The sequence below is a fragment of the Crotalus tigris genome, unplaced genomic scaffold (genome assembly GCF_016545835.1).
Source record: "Crotalus tigris isolate CLP2741 ecotype Arizona unplaced genomic scaffold, ASM1654583v1 scf7180000018525.42219311030:4301911, whole genome shotgun sequence".
NCBI classification, from domain to species: Eukaryota; Metazoa; Chordata; class Lepidosauria; order Squamata; family Viperidae; genus Crotalus; species Crotalus tigris.
Genome location: NW_024097057.1, coordinates 2919387 through 2936762, shown reverse-complemented (window position 1 = coordinate 2936762; position 17376 = coordinate 2919387). Strand labels below are relative to the sequence as shown.

Below are 17376 nucleotides of genomic sequence, written 5' to 3'. Positions count from 1 at the left end.
TTGGAGGGCTTGACTGACTGATTTGGAATCTATACAGAATTGCTGCCCATCTGATATACAGCAACTGATTAAAAAAAGAAAAACACATAGTAAAACCTATATCACAAAATGTAAAACAAAATTAAAATAATTATAATGAAATAGCCAAGACACCATAACAGACTCATAGCACGCTTACACCCGTACTGGGTTTAACATCCTGGGCCAGTGCCTGAGATAACATCAACACCTTCACAGCTCTTCCAGGGAGTCAGAGCCCTTGGACGGAGGGGAAAGGCTGTTCCACAGGGCAGGTGCCATCAGAGAGAAGGCATCAATGTTAAGATATAGCTGAGCAGCACTGAAAAAAGTGACATGACAATTTTGCACACAACCATTGCAGCATCCCCATGGTCATGTGATCAAAATTCAGATTCTTGGCAATTAGTGTCCCAGCGTCATGATCACCTTTTGCGACCTGACAAGCAAAGTCAGTGGGGAAGCAGTGATTCACTTAACAACTGTGGCAAGAAAGGTTGTTAAGATGGAACAAAATTCACGTAACAACTGTTTCACTTAGCAACTGAAATATTGAGCTCAATTGTGGTTTCAATTTACAAGAGGGGAATTTTTTGTGCATGTGTGCCTTAACTTGTGCAAATCCAATGTCAAAAGCATGCAAAGAAAAAAAAAAGAAGAGAGACAGGCCAACTTAAGCCTGGATCAAAACAAACCGACGTTGGACCACCACTCCCACGCTTCCTAGCCAGGCGAGGGGAGGTTCTGGGAGTTGAAGTCCAACCCTGATGGAAGAAACGAGGTCGGATTTCTTGGCTCGGGCTCCTTTAAGCATTGCGAAACTACTTCTCCCGGCAGGCCCTGCGCTCCGTGCGCGACGACTTCCTGGCCGCCGTCGCCTCCAGGGCAGCCAAGATGGCCGCGCGCTGGAGCAGCGAGAATGTGGTGGTGGAATTCCGGGACTCGCAGGTAGCCGGGGTCGTTTTCGGGGCCGCGCGGGGGCCGTTCCCCGGGGGGCCTGCCTGCAGCGTTCCCTCTCGTCCCTCCCCGTCCCTCGGCGATCGGGGTGGGACGCATCCCTGCCGCGCCTCCCCCTTGGGAGATGTGAGGACCGCGGAGGGGATGGGAAGGGCGCCTTCGTATCGTCGCGCGAAGGGCCGCTGCTCGGCGCCCACTTGCCCGGGGCTTGCCTCAGCACCCTTCGGGCGCGCTGGGCTGCAGCTCCCATCGTCCCCAGCAGTAGGAGGGGAGGAGCAACTGGTGTGACTGTTTTTTCTTGACTAAGGCGATAATAACCACAACAGTAACAACTTTGCAAAAACCCACTTTACTTGGAGCTGCCTGTATACTGAGACGTTACCTTAACTGTTCGGGCTTTACGGCTCTTAGGTCCTTGGTTAGGACTTGAAGGTTTTTACCAAGCCCAGACTGTGAATGGAATTAAAGGTTAAATCTTTGCTGATGCCGATAGCTTTCCATTCCAGCGGAATCTGAGAGGCTTACAAAATGTGCTAATTAAAACAACGTTAACAAATTAGATAGAATGCAGGTGTAAAACTAGGGTTACATGTGTAAAACAAAGTCTTGTTTTAAAGATATTTTGATCTTTATATTCCTTCTCCCGCATTGTAGATTGTTCCTATCCAATTATGCTCAAATTAAAGTTTCTTACAAACCTGGGCTTTGTCTACAAAACAAATTTGCGATATGAGGTATTCATAAGTCTTTAATAGCTAGTGTTTGTCACTGCTGATTAAGGTTAATAGTTAAAATAATCCATAGTAATGCATACAGACATCTAGATGTATAATATTTTCATAAATACACACCTATAAATCAGACATCAGGGAAGATATTTATTGGCTGGATTTGTACATTGCACCTTGGCTCTTTACTTTTCACGTGAACCAACTTTTCTAGCTAATAAAATCAGATGTGTGGTTTAGTGTAATGAATAAACCCAGCCAATTCTGATCTAGGGAACAAATTGTCATATAGTCTGATATGTGAACATGCATAGGCTGAAGTCACAGTTATGCTAAGTTGTATGTTCTATTATTTACAAGCTTTCACAGGGAACAAATCAAAATGTGGTTTAGCAGAGTATATGAATTAGGTTTCTATGTTGTTCCTTTGAGAAATATACTGAGACATTAGGTATAAACTCTCTCTTTAAGGGTCTTTGAATGTTGGGTGCTAGTTGCATGAAATGGTAATTGCCATCACTCCTGCCTCTGTTTCCTTCAAAAGATCATGATGGCAAGTTGAAAAGTAAATGTTCTAAAAAAAAAAAATTGCTCATACCGCCAGAAATCCATAAGGAAGGATAACACGACCATTATTCTGGGCAGACGGAATCTGTACATTGTTATAGCTGAATGTATTCAGTTTGATAAATCCTTTATTTTCCAGTTTTCTTGCTGACAACATAGACACACGATACCCAGGAAAGTTACAAGACTTAGTAGTTGTAATGTGTATGCAAATTAGACTAAGCCTGGCTAGTTTTAAATGCAGTCTGCCTGCTCATTTGTGGTTTATGCATATCACAAAAATGGGTATGTTTAATAACCATAACTTAACCGGATGTAAATCTAGCTACTATTTCATCAGTTCCATGCCCTTGAGAGAAATACCAGTTCTGATCTAATGCTTAGCAATCAACTGTTTTGTTGCTGAGCATAAAATTCTTTTGCGCCGCCTGAGGGATTTAAGAGTGGGAACACTGTTGAAGGGGTTTGTCTCCCCCTTTAGTGGTTGCTGATTGGTGTGTGTGTGAGAGATTGTGCACCTGGTTTTGTGGAGGTACAGGCACGACTATTTTTGTAGAGGTAGGCCTCAACTTACAACCATTCATTTAATGACATCCCAGAAAAAAGTGCCTTATGACCTGTTCTCACATCCGCATGGTTATATGAGCAAAATTTGAGCACTTGGCAACTGGCATGTATTTATGACAGTTGCACTGTCCCTGGGTCATGTGATCACCATTTGTAATCTTTTCAGCCAAGCAAAGTCAATGGGGGGGAGCCAGATTCACTTAGTGACCGCATGATTCCACGAGTCATAAAAGAGCCAAGGTTGCCTACCCCTGGTTTAGCTTCATATCCTCCCATCAAATAGGCTGATTTAATAGCGTGTTGCCTCTGATGATCAAATGTATTGTTTACAGTCTGAAGGAAGGCAACGTCAACCCTTTTTTGTATCATTGTCAATAACACTACACATCCATATAGTCAGTCGAGTGCTATTCTGGGGCATTTTTGCTACTTTTCATGAATTATTTATAAGCTGAGGGAATTCATTTCTCTCTTATTTTCACAGGCAACAGCAATGTCAGTAGACTGTCTTGGGCAGCATGCAGTACTTTCTGGGTGAGTGCTAAAACCTTGTGGTTCCTGTTGGCAACACCTGGGCTGATATGTGCTGTTAGGTACAGAGGGAAGAAGGAAATCTTGTCCAGGGTGGCTTTTCCCATTTCCCAGAACGTTGTCTTCTTAGTGAGGTGGAAGAAAAGGAGATTGTAACTCAAGCAGAACTTGATGAAGAGAGATCCAAAATCAGACTCCATGACCCTAATACAGGGGTCCCCAATCCTAGAGCCCCAGGGGGCCCTATGAGAAATTGTTGCTTCAGGATACCATGGTTGTTGCTTTCATTGCAAGGTAGCCAGTGTCTTGCCTGCTAATGTTACCTTGATTAATTTGAGGCCTTCTGATTTCTGTGGGTTTACTTCAACTATGAGTAAATCAGGATCAAACTCAACGACTCTTCTGATCCCCTCTCCTGATGTATACACTGTTCATTCCAGGCTTTTACAAATAAAGTATTTCCAGAAAAACAAGTCTTGTGGAACCTGAAAAGTCAAATACATATATTATGCCATAAGACATAAGCTGTTAATGTGTCACTATTCATCAGAAGCCCAGTCTAACGTGGCTACTCCCCAGTACTATTTTGATGTCCTTATAAAAACAGAGTTAACCTACATTTTGATATTCCTAAGAGAGTTACACAGCAGCCTACCTTTCTTTCTTTCTTTCGAAAAAATCTCCTCCACTAAATTCAAAAGAACTTCAGAAGAGTGCTACCTACAAAATAGAATCCTTTGGGACTTTGGTGTTCTCTGAACTAGCTTGTTTCCCTGGAGAACCAAGCTAGGTAATTTCACCTGTATGAATCTCCTTGTTTATATATAACAGCTTGCCCTGCTGGCCTTTGTTGAGGCGTGCTTCTTGATTTTTGATTAGGGTCCTGAACCATCCGGAACAGAATTATACCCAAATCAGGACAAGCTCCTGCATATAAACAGCCAGCAAACCTGATGACATTAGCTGGTAACGAAATATCTGCAGGAAAACAACCAAGAGAACACCAAGAACCCAACCTATGTCCCTAAGCTACCTATATTCTCCACTGGGGAAACAGGGCAGCAGCACGGCTTACGGCCCTAATCCCAGCCTCAATTACAATCATACCTTGAGGACTACCTGTAGCTGAGGATCAGAGTTGCCCTTCCGGTCACAGTAGTGAATTACTCTGGATCTACTGTGGTAAGATTCCTTCCTGTCTTTGTGGGCCTTTTTCCAGGCGCCGCTTTCTCTACATTGTTAACCTGGATGCACCTGCCGACGGACACCGCAAGATTTCCCGTCAGAGCAAGTGGGACATTGGGGCCGTGCAGTGGAATCCCCACGAGAGCCACGCCTATTACTTTGCGGCATCGGTAAGTTCTGGGGGTGGGGTGGGGGGTGTTCCTTCCCAGGGGGACTCCAGTAGTTAATGGGATGGTGCTTCCCAAGTGTTCCAGCTTCCTCACCCCTTAGGCCCCAAGAACAATGTAAAACATCTTCTGAAACGCACAAAATCACGTTCTCTTGTTCTGCATTTATTCTGTAGAAGCTGCCATATGGATATCTTGTCCACGTTTGGATGTTTACTTATTTTTGTTTGCATCCCACCTTTATTGTTTTTACAAATAACTCATGCCGGCAAACATATCCCACACATTTTCCTCATATTTGCCCCCACAACGACAACCCTGTGAGGTGAGTTGGATTGGGCGACTGGCTCAAAGTCACCCATCTGGTTTTCATACTTAAGGTGGGATTGGAACTCACATTTTCCCAGTTTCTTGCCTGGTGCCTTAACCACTAGATGAAACTGGCTCATATAAGCAGAAGGAGCCAGGTAGCACCTATTCTGACCCATATATTTTATGAAAAAGTATAAGCTTTGGAAGCTCATAAAAGCTTATACCTTTTAACAAAAGTTTTGGTCAGAAAAAGTGTCCCAGGCTGAGATTCACTTGCCCACTCCTACAATATTTACGCTTCTTGGATATGTGAGCCTTAAGGTACTTCCTTTCTTAATATATCTTAATAGATACTATTTTTAATTTTAATTTAAATCAAATTATTGCTTTAGTGATTATTATGATTTAATTGAAATAATTTTTTAGTTGAATCAAAATTAAACTTATCTTACTAGAACCACTTTGGCGTAGTGGTGTAGGAGCTGGGCTAGAAGCCAAGGGACGGTGAGTTCTAGGTCTTTCTTAGACGTGAAAGCCTGCTGTGTGACTCTGGGGCAGTCCCTCTCTCTCAACCCAACCCACCTCACAGGGTTGTTGTTGAGAAAATGGGCAGGAGTATTAGCTATATTCTATATAAAAAGATGGGATAAAAATCTAATAATACCTGCTTGTGGGCAACAGTTGCTTCTTGCTTTGGTGTACTTCATATTTCTATACTTTATATATCGCAGCTAACACATTTCAGAATAATTTGTGTCCTAAGAAACAAAGCAATAATAAACTTTTGAGCCATTACAAATTTGAAAAAGATTATATGAATTAGAGTTCAGCTGTAAAACAACAAAATCGTGCTTTGTTTGGCTATTTCTGAACATTTAACATGGGAGATGGAAAGATGTCTCCCCTTAAGAGAACTCTTTTGAGACCCTCAGTAAGTGAGAGGATGGGAAAACTTTCTAGCCCAAATATCGGGGAACATATTTCTCTTGGGGATAGGATTTTGAGCAGGACCCTCATTTTAAAAGCTAAAGGAACGCTCCCATTCTCGGACATCGTGTCTCAACCTTAAGAGCTTGCAGATGTGTGACTTCAACTCCCAGAATTTATTTATTTATTTATGAGACTTATATACCGCTTTAAGTGCAAGCACTCTCTAAGCGGTGTACACCAATAAGCAATGTATATATATATATATATTTCCATTGCCCCCAACAATCTGGGTCCTCATTTTACCTACCCCGGAAGGATGGAAGGCTGAGTCAACCTTGAGCCGGTGAGACTTGAACCGCTGACCTGCTGAACACAGTCAGCTAAAGTGGCACATCTTCAAGCTGCCAAATGCCATTTTGGAAAACGAGTCTGTGGTTTTGTTTGCGGCTCCTGATGTTTTCTGTCTAATTTCAGAGCAACCAACGTGTTGACCTGTATAAGTGGAAGGACGGCAACGGGGAAATTGGCACTTCCTTGCAAGGACACACCCGTGTCATCAGGTATGGCTGCCCCAGGGAGCCCAGTGCTTTTTGAGCCAGTAATGCAGCGGCAATGCTCCTTTCTCTCAGCCCTCCTGCTGCTCCTTGTTTGCAGCACATCCCTAGCAGAGACAGGAATATATCGAAAGAGTTTAGCTTAGTAGTCTCTGAGCTACAAGTCTGTGTTGTCTTCGGTGGAGGCCAGGCCAGAATTTCTCAACCTTGGCTACTTGAAGATCTGTGGACTTCAGCTCCCTAGCCACTCTGCTACACATCTCAGAGAACTACCAAAATACCTTCTGCTTACCACTGCTCAAGAGCACTGGATTTGCAGATGCTGGACTCCGTAGTAGGGCCAGCTGTTTTGCAGTGTTTTTACTGGAACAAAACTCCTCTTCCGAGAGACTCTGAAAAACGTTGCTGGTTCCTCCCAGAAATCTGCCTTGTCGAAACCATGCTCCAGAATAGGAAGCATAGAATGCATAGTTGTTGTTGGTTTCCATTTTCTTGCAAAATGCTTTTATGGCTTTTCCTGACAGCGCAGAAGGTGGTAGGGAGTGACTGCACAAAGCCTTGTCATTATCAGCTGCCCCCGTTGAGCTCTCCTGTTGATCTGTTTCAGGGCTGAACATAGAACGTAGAATAACAGAAGGAACCTCCTACCCTTCTATCTTCTGTCAAGTTCACTTTACCTTCTATGGCCCCTTTATGGCCAGTGGACTCCAGCTCCCAGAATCCCTGCACCAGTCATGCTCAGGAATTGCTGTGATTGTGCTGTCTCAGGAATTGTGGGAGCTGAAATCCGTAGGTTGTAAAGAGGAGCATAGTTGCCCACCCCTGATAGATTTATTTTCTCTTTTTTTTCCTCTGCTTTTTCTAGTGATTTGGACTGGGCGGTGTTTGAGTCAGATCTACTGGTTACCAGTTCAGTTGACACGTACATCTACATCTGGGACATCAAGTAAGAGTTTTGGTGGCCTGTAAGAAGACAGACATAGTCACTAAGTATTTTGGGGGAGAGTGGATGTTCCTGTAGGGCAGAGGTCTTCAAACTTGGCCCTTTTATGACTTGTGGACTTCAACTCCCAGAATTCCTCAGTCACTTTTTTCAGTGTAACTTTGGATGGTTGCTCAGTAAATGCTTATAAGCCGAGGACCACCTGTGTACCTTTCTAGCATGATGACCCTTAAGCAGCTGAAGGCAGGCTTCTAGCATGTACTGGAATAATGTGATTGTTGGAACCAGTTGCTTCCAGGCCCTTTGACCCAAAGTTTGTCATATGTCCTGTATGGAACCCAAAAAGCAAGTTGCCTGCTCAATCTATGTAATATGTGCCAGGCTGGCTGCGTTTTCCACACTCAAGGCAAATGGTTTTGCTGTGACTCTGGTGCAAATCAGTAGGAAGATGTCTCGTCTGTTAAGGAGTGGTGCCTGCTGCATCTGTGCGTGAATCATAGCTTCAGGCATGCCTCTTTTCAAGCAGGGTCTGCCTTGATGGGTGACTCACGCAGAAATAGCAAGGGTGATCTCTGTAGGTGGATTTATTTTAATCCAATGCATATGCTATGAAAGTAACCCCCCCCCCTTGGGTTTCAAAGCAACGTATGGACAGAATTCTAATTAGTGGGTGGTGGGAGTTTAGGAGAGCGTTGTTAAGCTGTATGTTCTTATGGCAGCATTGTTGTGTTTCAGAGACACCCGAAAACCTACTGTCTCTCTCTCTGCTGTTGGTAAGTACTAGCCTGGTTGGAAATCTTCATGACTTGCCTTTCATGGGGCTTCTGCACACATCGTGGACTTGACCCCCACAGAGCCTCATTTGTGTCTTCTCCCAGGCACTATGAAACCCATGTCAAATCTTTTGTTCTGAATATTTCCATTGTCATTCTTCCTCCAAGTTGCAACGGTCTCATTTACAACTGTAGGATCATAACAATAGGACACGGTAGTAGGGAAAAGCAGACTGCCCGTGTTTGCAGGTGGTGTCTGAATACATAAGGGTGCTGGATACGCCACCCATGAGTGGTACATAGAGCATGGAATCATAGGGCTAGAAGGGAACTTGGAGGTCTTTAGTCCAGCCCACAGCACAAGGCAGGAGACCTTATACCATCCCAGTCAAATGGTTGTCCAGGCTATTTTGGGAAACCTCCAGTGATGGAACAGTCCAGGAGGCAAACTATTCCATCAAGTGTTCTCACTGTCTGGAAATTTCTCCTTCTACGTTAGATCTCTTTATAACAAGCTTCCACCTATTACTTCCACCTATTTGTCCTGCCCTCTGGTGCTTTGGAGAAGTACTGGGAATACCTTGTTTCTTGTGTAAATTAGCTGGTAGCCCATGGCAGCACCTGGTTTATAAGTCCTCTGGAATGTGGTAGACAAGTAATTCTAGCTAGAACATAAAGTCGTTTCCATACTCCTGGAGGCCAAACGTCCGTCATGGCACACAGGAGGGCAAAACAGTGAGAAGGTTGCTTGCAGTTGGCACCATCCTGTGACAGCTTACAAAAGCCGCCTGAGTTGATTCCCCTGCAGCGCTTCACGTTATAACTCTGGGGTCCATTCCTGTCTTGGAAACGTCTTACGTCTACACTAACCATAGTCCCTCTGGTGCTAGCAGAGCCCAAAACCCTACTGTGATTTAAATGAGCCGGAGTGGTTTAGCTCTGTCATAGTGACCTTGTTTCTTTCCGGAAGGTGTTCCTTGACTCCTAGTCTTCTGCTCCTTCTGCAGCTGGAGCCTCCCAGGTAAAATGGAATAAGAAAAATGCCAACTGCTTGGCAACCAGCCATGATGGGAATGTGCGCATTTGGGACAAAAGGGTGAGTCCTTGTTTCTTTCCCTTGCTTCTGTCTAAGGATTGTGTTTGTGTGTGTGTGCATGGGGGAGGGGGACAGTGGACATTGCAAGCCTTTTGCTCTCTGAAGCCTACTTCACAAGCATTATATTAGATCCACGGTTTACGGTAAATAACAGTGATAAATGATAGCTTGTGGGTTATTAGACAGACCACAGTGACTGGGTTCACACAATACAGTCTCCCCAAATCAATCAAACCATATTAAGATTTAGTGGAAAGAATATGGTGCAGACACGCTCTGGGAGATTCTGTCCCTTAACATACCCTGTGCAGGAAACAACTTGTCCCTTAGTAGGAGAATTTGGTCATCCTACCATTATTGTAAAAATTCATTTGATTCTTGCAGCACAGAAATAACCCAATTTTTCCACATGACTTCCTGGATCTTGCTGTTTGGAAAGCTTGAACCCTGGGCCATGATCTCAACATTATACCTGTAAGGAATGCAAGACTGGTACTTCCTGCTTGGCGCCTCCAAGTTGCCTTGCAATTCCACTTGCATTTCAGCTTCTCCCATCTGTTGAAGTGGGAGTTGTGGTGTTGTGTGAATCCAGGTGGTGGTGCTAATTAGCATTCATGTGTCTCTTGCGACTGAGATCCTCTCTTGAAAGGCCTTTATATACTTTGTAAGTCTTTTTATTTTTAAAGTATTTTATTAATTTTCTATTATTACAATTCATTAGTGCTTAATGAACAGTCTGGGTTAATTTTTTGCTTAGTAATAGAAGTTAAGTTCTTAACTCTCCCATATACTTTTCCCATATACTTGCTCTCCATTAACCCACGGCAGAGGACAGAACATTGTCCTGTGGTTCTGCGCCCTGGAATTTGCTGCAGAAGAGAAGCTAAGATGCTTCCAGAAGACAGCCTGGGACATCTCAGTGGGATTGCTGTGGCCTCTTCTGGAAACTGTCCCACAAAACCTTTCCCTCTGCTTTCAGAAACCAAGCACTGCTGTGGAGTATCTGGCAGCCCACCTCTCTAAAATCCACGGCCTGGATTGGCACCCAGACAATGAAAACATTTTGGCCACCTCCAGTCAAGACAATTCCGTCAGGGTAAGTCGGTGGGACTGGGTGGGCTGGGCTGGCCTCTGGGGTTTGCAGGGACATCCTGGCCTATTTCTGTTCCGCCGGTTAAGCATCTTTCACCTCCGTGGCCTTTTCTCTCTTTTGTCGAAGTTCTGGGACTACCGACAGCCCCGGAAATACCTCAACATTTTGGCCTGTCAGGTTCCGGTCTGGAAAGCCAGATATACGGTAAGGGGAGCCTCCGTGGAGCCCAGGTGAGCAGAAAGGCCGGCTGTGGGTCTCGCTCGCCCACGGGGCGCATGATGGCCCCTCTCTCCAAAGAGAGCAACTAGGTGTTTTGGGGCCAGGAGCTGCTGGAGGGAGGTGGCAGTTACGTGGTGACCTCACTGGAAGGGGAGAGGTGGGGGTCCTGGTGGGCCGGCCCAGATTGGATCCTGCAACATTATCCTGGGACACCTGTATTCACCCACACGCTCTCTTCTGCCCAGCAGCCCTGTGCAACTGTAGACCTCCTTGAAAAGCGAAACGCTGGTGAGCCGCTAACCTTCGTTCTTCCCCGTTTCTAGCCTTTCAGCAATGGGCTGGTGACGGTGATGGTGCCCCAACTTCGAAGAGAGAACAGCCTCCTCCTGTGGGATGTCTGCGACCTCAACACACCAGTTCACACCTTTGTGGGACATGATGACGTTGTGCTAGAATTCCAGTGGAGGAAACAGAAGGAAGGTGTGTGACCGGGGACTGGGTGGGAAGGTTAGGGTGGTGATTCATGGAGCAAATGGAGTAAAACTCACTTAACCGTCTCGCTTAGCAACATAAATTCTGGGCTCAATTGTGATCGTAAGTCAAGGACTATCTGCAGAGCGTAACAGTTCCAATCTTCCAGCATAGCATGTCTGAAATCCCACAACACATTATTCAAAAGCTGATAGATAATGTCTAATGTTTTTGCATGCCAGGATTATAAGCAGGCACTTTTTTGCATAGTCTTATGTCACCCACCGATAAAGGCAGAGATTTTCTCTGTCTGAAATGTTGAGCTGAGAATCTGTAAGCAACAGCTGCTCAAGTTCTTAGCCTGGTGGAGCCCATTGGCTCGGCATGTGTGGCACACCCAGAAATGATGAGAAAAGCTGTCGGTTTTTCTTTTTACGGGCGCAAGGCAGGCTGGTCTTGTAAGAATCTCTTGTGTGCTCAGATGCTAAATAAACTATTGATCTTAATGCGTCAGTTTACCCACAAACTTTGGCCTTGTCTGCGGTACAATCTCTTATTTAAACCTTTAGAGGAAGTCCTTGACCTACGACTACAGCTGAGCCCAAAATTGATATTGCTAAGTGAGAAATGTATGAACTTTCTTACCACAGTCCTTAAGTGGATCATTACAGTTGCTAAGATAGTAATCTGGTTATTAAGTGAATCTGGCTTCCCCAATGACTTTGCTTGTCCAAAGGTCACAAAAGGGGATCACGTGACCTAAGTCCCGTATGACAGGCATCTCCTCTCTTCCTTTAAAGGCTCAAAGGACTATCAGCTGGTCACCTGGTCTCGAGATCAGACCCTTCGGATGTGGCGAGTGGATTGTCAGCTACAGCGGGTAAGCAGGTCCTAAGCATTCGGAAGGTTGCAAAAAGGGATTACATGACCGCAACCGTCATAAATATGAATCGGCTGCCAAGCGTCTGAATTTTGATCCTATGACCATATGGGGATGCTGCAAGCTTCTAAGCGTGAAAAATGCTCACGCTTTTCAGTGATGTTGTAACTTTGAACGGTCATTAAACCAACTGTTGTAAGTTGAGGACTACCAGTATAGGGCCCTAAGCCACAGGATCTGTCCTTCCTTCCTGGAACCTGAGCTGGCTCATGCTGTTTGCCCCTCCCTTGTTCCCGTACATTGTGTTGGCTAACCTTCGGCTTGGCTCGGCTGCATTCCGCTACCTTTGCTGCCTCTTGTTCCAGTTATGCTCCAGTGAACTCCTGGAGGGGGTGGAGGAGCTGATGGATGGGATTTCCCTTCTGCCAGAGGCGGACAAGGCCCTGCCGGCCCAAGACACGGAGCCCCCGCAGAACTTCACCCACGGGCAGGAGGAAAGTGAGTCTCTTGGGTGGGGGGGATGATCAATTCACTTTAGGGAGGGGGTGTGAAATCTTTGGATTCTACATGGATTTCACGTTTTAAAAAAGAGGGACCTTGTTCGCACCATCACTGCCTAAGACTAAAAACTCTTCTGTCTCTCTCTCTGACAGTTTTCAAAGAAGATTCCCAGAAAAGCTTCCTGGTGGGAAAGAAGCTAGACCAGCTGGGGCTGCCTCAGACCTTACAACAGGAGTTCTCGCTGATCAACGTGCAAATCCGCAACGTAAATATGGAGGTGAGAAGACAACTTTTATCTGGTTACTGGATAGAACACAAGATTTCGGAATTGCCTATTAATTCCTGAAGATCGCTCGCCTTTTCCCTTGTCTTTCCCGTTTTTCTTTCATTGTGGCTGTCCGTTCGTAGGCTGAGGGATAGGTGCTGTCCATGGTACTCTCTGAGCTTGGTGTTTTTCCTTGCAGACGTTTCATTACCCAGCTAGGGAACAAGTTCAGTGCTTGAAGAGAGTGGGGTTTGCTTTCTGTTTATATACAACTGACTTGTCCTGTCAGAGTCCGTGGGAGTGTTTTGGGTGGTTCCTTGATCAGACTGTTGTTTACTGTTGGATTGTCTGAGTTGGTAGTTCCTTCACTGGGGTTTATGGTTTACTTCTTGATTGCTGGTCTAATGTTAACCTTGGTGTTAATCTCCAGGATAAAGAGAGGGCAAAGCCCACTCCCTTCTAGCACTGAAGATGCTGCCACGTTGGGTAATGAAAAGTCTTCCAAAAAACCACCAAGCTGTGAGAACACCAAGGAATCCACAGTTCAACCCTGAGCAATAAATGCTCTCTTTTATTGAGACGTAGGTGCTTGCACTGGGCATGCGTCTGGAGGACACTTCTGAGTCCTTGGGCTGTAGATGTCTTCTGCAGGGGGGTTCTGTAGTAGAAAGCAGTAGGGCAAAGCAAGGCTTGGCAGCACCCTTTGGGTGGGCACAGGGCAGCAGGAGACCCAGACTTGCCATAGGTGCCCCCTAAGACTTCCCTGGATTTTCCTTGACCAAAACCTGGATCGACCCAAACAGTTTGGGTTGCAGTTCCGCTAATCCAGGGCCTGTCCAGAATACAGGTGGTCCTCCACTTACGACCACAATTGAGCCCAAAATTTCTGTAGTTAAGTAAGACATTTGTAACGTGAATCTTGCCTCATTTTATGACCTCCTTGCCACCAACTTGGAGTTTTGATCTCAGCCACATCTTGCCCTTTTGAACTGTTTTTGGTGGTCACTGTGCTTCCTTTATGGCTGCTAAAAACGGTCCCCCCAAACGGCTCAAGGCATCGCGCCCAAATATATTTTTCTTTCTCAAAGGCATCCACACGTATCTGACTTCATCCTTCAGGATAACATCTGGCCTCCTTAACTTCGTATGGGACCGGTTTGCATTGCCAGGGGCACCTTTGGCAGTGTGGAGCCCAAGTTAGGCTGTCCTAACCTTTCTTTCCTGCTTGGCTCTGGCAGATGGATGCCGTCAATCGGAGCTGCACCGTCTCAGTGCACTGCAGCAACCACAGGGTGAAGATGTTGGTGATGTTCCCTGCCCAGTATCCTAACAACGCTGCCCCCTCTTTCCAGTTTGTCAACCAGACCACGATCCCTTCCACCATGAAGGCCAAGTTGTTGAAGGTAGGTCTGTGCCTAAACGGCTTTCCCGAGAGAAGGTTGTTAGCAGGAGCTGGAGAGGGGGAGGCATATGCCAGGGGCAAAGGTCTCATTATCAGCAAGCATCTGTTTTGTCTGCCTCCTGCATTTTATGTCCCTCCCCCAGGCCACATCTGGCTCTTTGGTTGTCCGTGTCCAGCCCGCATGGATTTCTTTCGTTTTGAAGATGATTGCTATTTTTGTGGGGGTGTGTGTGCACGCACGCGTGCATCTTCACACACCTGTTGGTTTGGCCTTTTGCCTATCTATCTATCTATCTATCTATCTATCTATCTATCTATCTATCTATCTATCTATCTTGTAGTGAATGACTCTGAACAACTCCACAACAGTCCCAGTTTCTCATCTGCCTCCATCTCCCTCTCCCTCCCTATCTATCATCTATCTGTCTGTCTGTCTGTCTGTCTATCTAGTTTGTATGCCATTCATTTTGTAGTAAACGACTCTGGATGACTTCCACCATTAAAACATTAAAATCCTAACAAATATCTTTAAAAGGATAAAAATAGAAATCCCAATCAAAATAAAATATAGTTAAAATTTGGGGAGGGAGGGAACAGGATGTGTGTGTGGGGGGGGAGGTGGGATTGCCCCTTTATTCAACAACATTCCCCACTGTGGTTCTCCCCTGTTAGGGCCCCAGGCCATCCAGCAGAGCCAGGTTTGCAGGCTTCTGTGCAAGGATAGAAGGATGGGAGCCAGTCTCATCTCGGGGCCAGGTGTTCCAAAGGGAAGGAGCCACAGCAGAGAAGGTCCTTCTCCTGAACCCACCCACCGAAATTCCTTGACCGATGGGGCCTGCAGCGTGTGGCCTCCTCATGTGGCCCTTTGGGGAAATTAATTGCCCACCCCTGACAGTTCTACAGCTTTGAATTGTGGCGTGTAGGCTCAGAAAACAACTCAACCCACATCTGCATCTCTTTCAGATCTTGAAGGACACTTCCATGCAGAAAGTGAAACGCAATCAGTGCTGCCTGGAGCCATGCCTACGCCAGCTGGTCTCCTGCCTGGAGGCTGTTGTGGTAGGAAATGTGTGTCCATTTTGCCCCCAAATGTGGTCTGCCTGTATCAATCCCATTGCCATCCCTGGTAGGGAAATTTAACTCTGGCCCTGGAAAAATGGAAGGAGTCCTTGTGGTTCTTAAAAGGTCAGAGGAGGTTCTGGACAGGCTTTCCAGGTAGGGTAGTCCTCAATTTATGACTGGCTGCTTCAAGCAGGGGCATGCAATCTTGGCAACTTTAAGACCTCAACATCTGTGGACTCCAACTCCCAGAATTCCCCACCCTCCAAAAGTTACTTAGGAGCCAATGTCATAACTACATGCGCGCTTGTGCATACACACACTGCAGTCTTGTGATTGTAGCTCCCCTTTATGGCTGATTGTAGCATCCCACGGGCATGTGATCATAACTTTTTACTTTTTTGCTCATTTCTGGCATTTCTGGTTTCTGACAAAAACCGCCCACTGGCTAAAACGGGTTGGCTTTCATGATTGCCCCACTCGCTTAACAACCACCACATAAAATATAAAACCAGGTCCTGTCATATGAGTCAGCCAGCCAGCTTTCACGCCTAAGGAGGGACTAGAACTCACAGTCTCCTGATGCCTAGGTCAAACTGGCTGTCAGGTGTTGTGTTCTGGATTGTGGAGGTGCAGAGATGGGATTAGGGAGGCGTACACAACCCACATGCTGCCCATTCCTGGTTTGATGTCCAGGGAGGTCTTTGTGAGAAGCGGTTGCTGTGAAGTGGGCGAAAAGTCCCCCAAGGGTCTTCATTCCATGTCTTTTCAGAACCAGGAGGACACCTCCTCCAGCGACCCCTATGCGCTCCCAAATTCCGTAACGCCGCCTTTGCCAACCTTTCCGAGGGTCTCCAACGCCTATGGCTCCTACCAGGATTCCAATATTCCATTTCCACGAACCTCTGGAGCGAGGTTCTGTGGGGCAGGTGAGTTGAACCTGAACCCTAGGAGGATGGGAAAGCGGAGGATGGTGGCCTGTTTCCTCTGGGCCGTCAGAAAGAGGGACTGTCCGTTGCTAGTTTGCTACAGCTTCTGTACAGCCAGCAATCGCTCTAATGCTACAAGTTCAGGAATCCAGAAACTTCTTCCACAAAATACAGGCATTCCTGAGCTTAGGCTTATATACCACTTCATGGTGCTTTATAGCCCTCTCTGAACGGTTTACCAAGTCAGCATCTTGCTCCCAACAATCTGGGTCTTCATTTTACCCACTTCAGAAGACTAAGTCAATTTTGAGCTGGTCAGGATCGAACTGCTGATAGCCGGCAGAATTAGTCTGCCACACTGCATTCTAACCATTGCACCACCACGGCTCCTGGTAACAACTCTGGAATTCCCAGCTCACACCGACCTGCTCCAACTCTGCTTGTGCTTGGAGATACTGTACGACCAGGGGGTTACACCTTCTTCTAAAGGCAGTCCTCAACTTACGGTTGAATGTAGCAGTTGTTTGAAGTTACAGTGGAAAACCCCCCCCCCAAAAGAAAGGAATTATGACCTGGTTTCAACTTCCAGCATTCCTTCCCTCATGGTCACATGATCACAATCGGGACATTCAGCCATTGGCCTAAATTTGCAGAAATTTGCAGTGTCCTACAATAAGATGACTTTGATTTATGATGGCTTTGCTGGAAACTGATATTTCCTTCCAGTTCCGGTGAAAACCAGCACATAGCAAACTATGGGTGTGTTGCATTGGTTTAACAAAAAACATCATCAGCTTAGACCCAACCTACTTTACAGTGGTCGTGACTTACGACTGGAATTGCCCAGCACAGTTACTGTTCTAAATCGAGAACTACCTGTACGGTTGATGAGCAAACCTGGTTCCTTTAAAATAATAAATGAATCATAGATTCTGAACATCCCAAAATTTGCACAGGGAGGCCCAACAATGGCTGTTGGGCCTCTCTTTCCATCCGAGGGCAGCTTCTCAGGGTAGGTTTCTCTCGATTGTTTCAGGGTACCTGGTCTACTTCACCAGGCCAATGACGATGCACCGCACGGTCTCGCCTACCGAACCAACCCCGCGGTAAGTGCCAAGCCTTGGCAAACAGTGGCCTCCCCAGACCTTGCCAGCTGCAAGAAGGCAGAACTGACTTCAGTGAAGGAGTCCGGATGCATCTTTTCGGATTAAGCAATTTCAGTAAAAGGC

General features: G+C 46.0%; 1 protein-coding gene across 5 annotated transcripts in view; it reads left to right on the top strand.

Moving 5' to 3' along the window:
* The window catches only part of WDR59 (WD repeat domain 59), a 29372-nt gene that overhangs the window by 1972 nt on the left and 10024 nt on the right, over positions 1–17376 (top strand). For all 5 annotated transcript variants that reach the window (XM_039353724.1, XM_039353726.1, XM_039353725.1 and 2 more), the window contains 17 exons: positions 856–966; positions 3322–3371; positions 4588–4723; positions 6437–6522; positions 7382–7462; positions 8195–8232; positions 9240–9328; positions 10308–10424; positions 10548–10625; positions 10964–11120; positions 11912–11991; positions 12357–12489; positions 12645–12769; positions 13996–14160; positions 15123–15218; positions 15991–16147; positions 17184–17253. In XM_039353724.1, coding sequence (XP_039209658.1) covers positions 913–966; positions 3322–3371; positions 4588–4723; positions 6437–6522; positions 7382–7462; positions 8195–8232; positions 9240–9328; positions 10308–10424; positions 10548–10625; positions 10964–11120; positions 11912–11991; positions 12357–12489; positions 12645–12769; positions 13996–14160; positions 15123–15218; positions 15991–16147; positions 17184–17253 — 1712 coding nt within the window. In that variant the 5' untranslated portion in view covers positions 856–912. The remainder of the gene's footprint in view (positions 1–855; positions 967–3321; positions 3372–4587; positions 4724–6436; positions 6523–7381; positions 7463–8194; positions 8233–9239; positions 9329–10307; positions 10425–10547; positions 10626–10963; positions 11121–11911; positions 11992–12356; positions 12490–12644; positions 12770–13995; positions 14161–15122; positions 15219–15990; positions 16148–17183; positions 17254–17376) is intronic.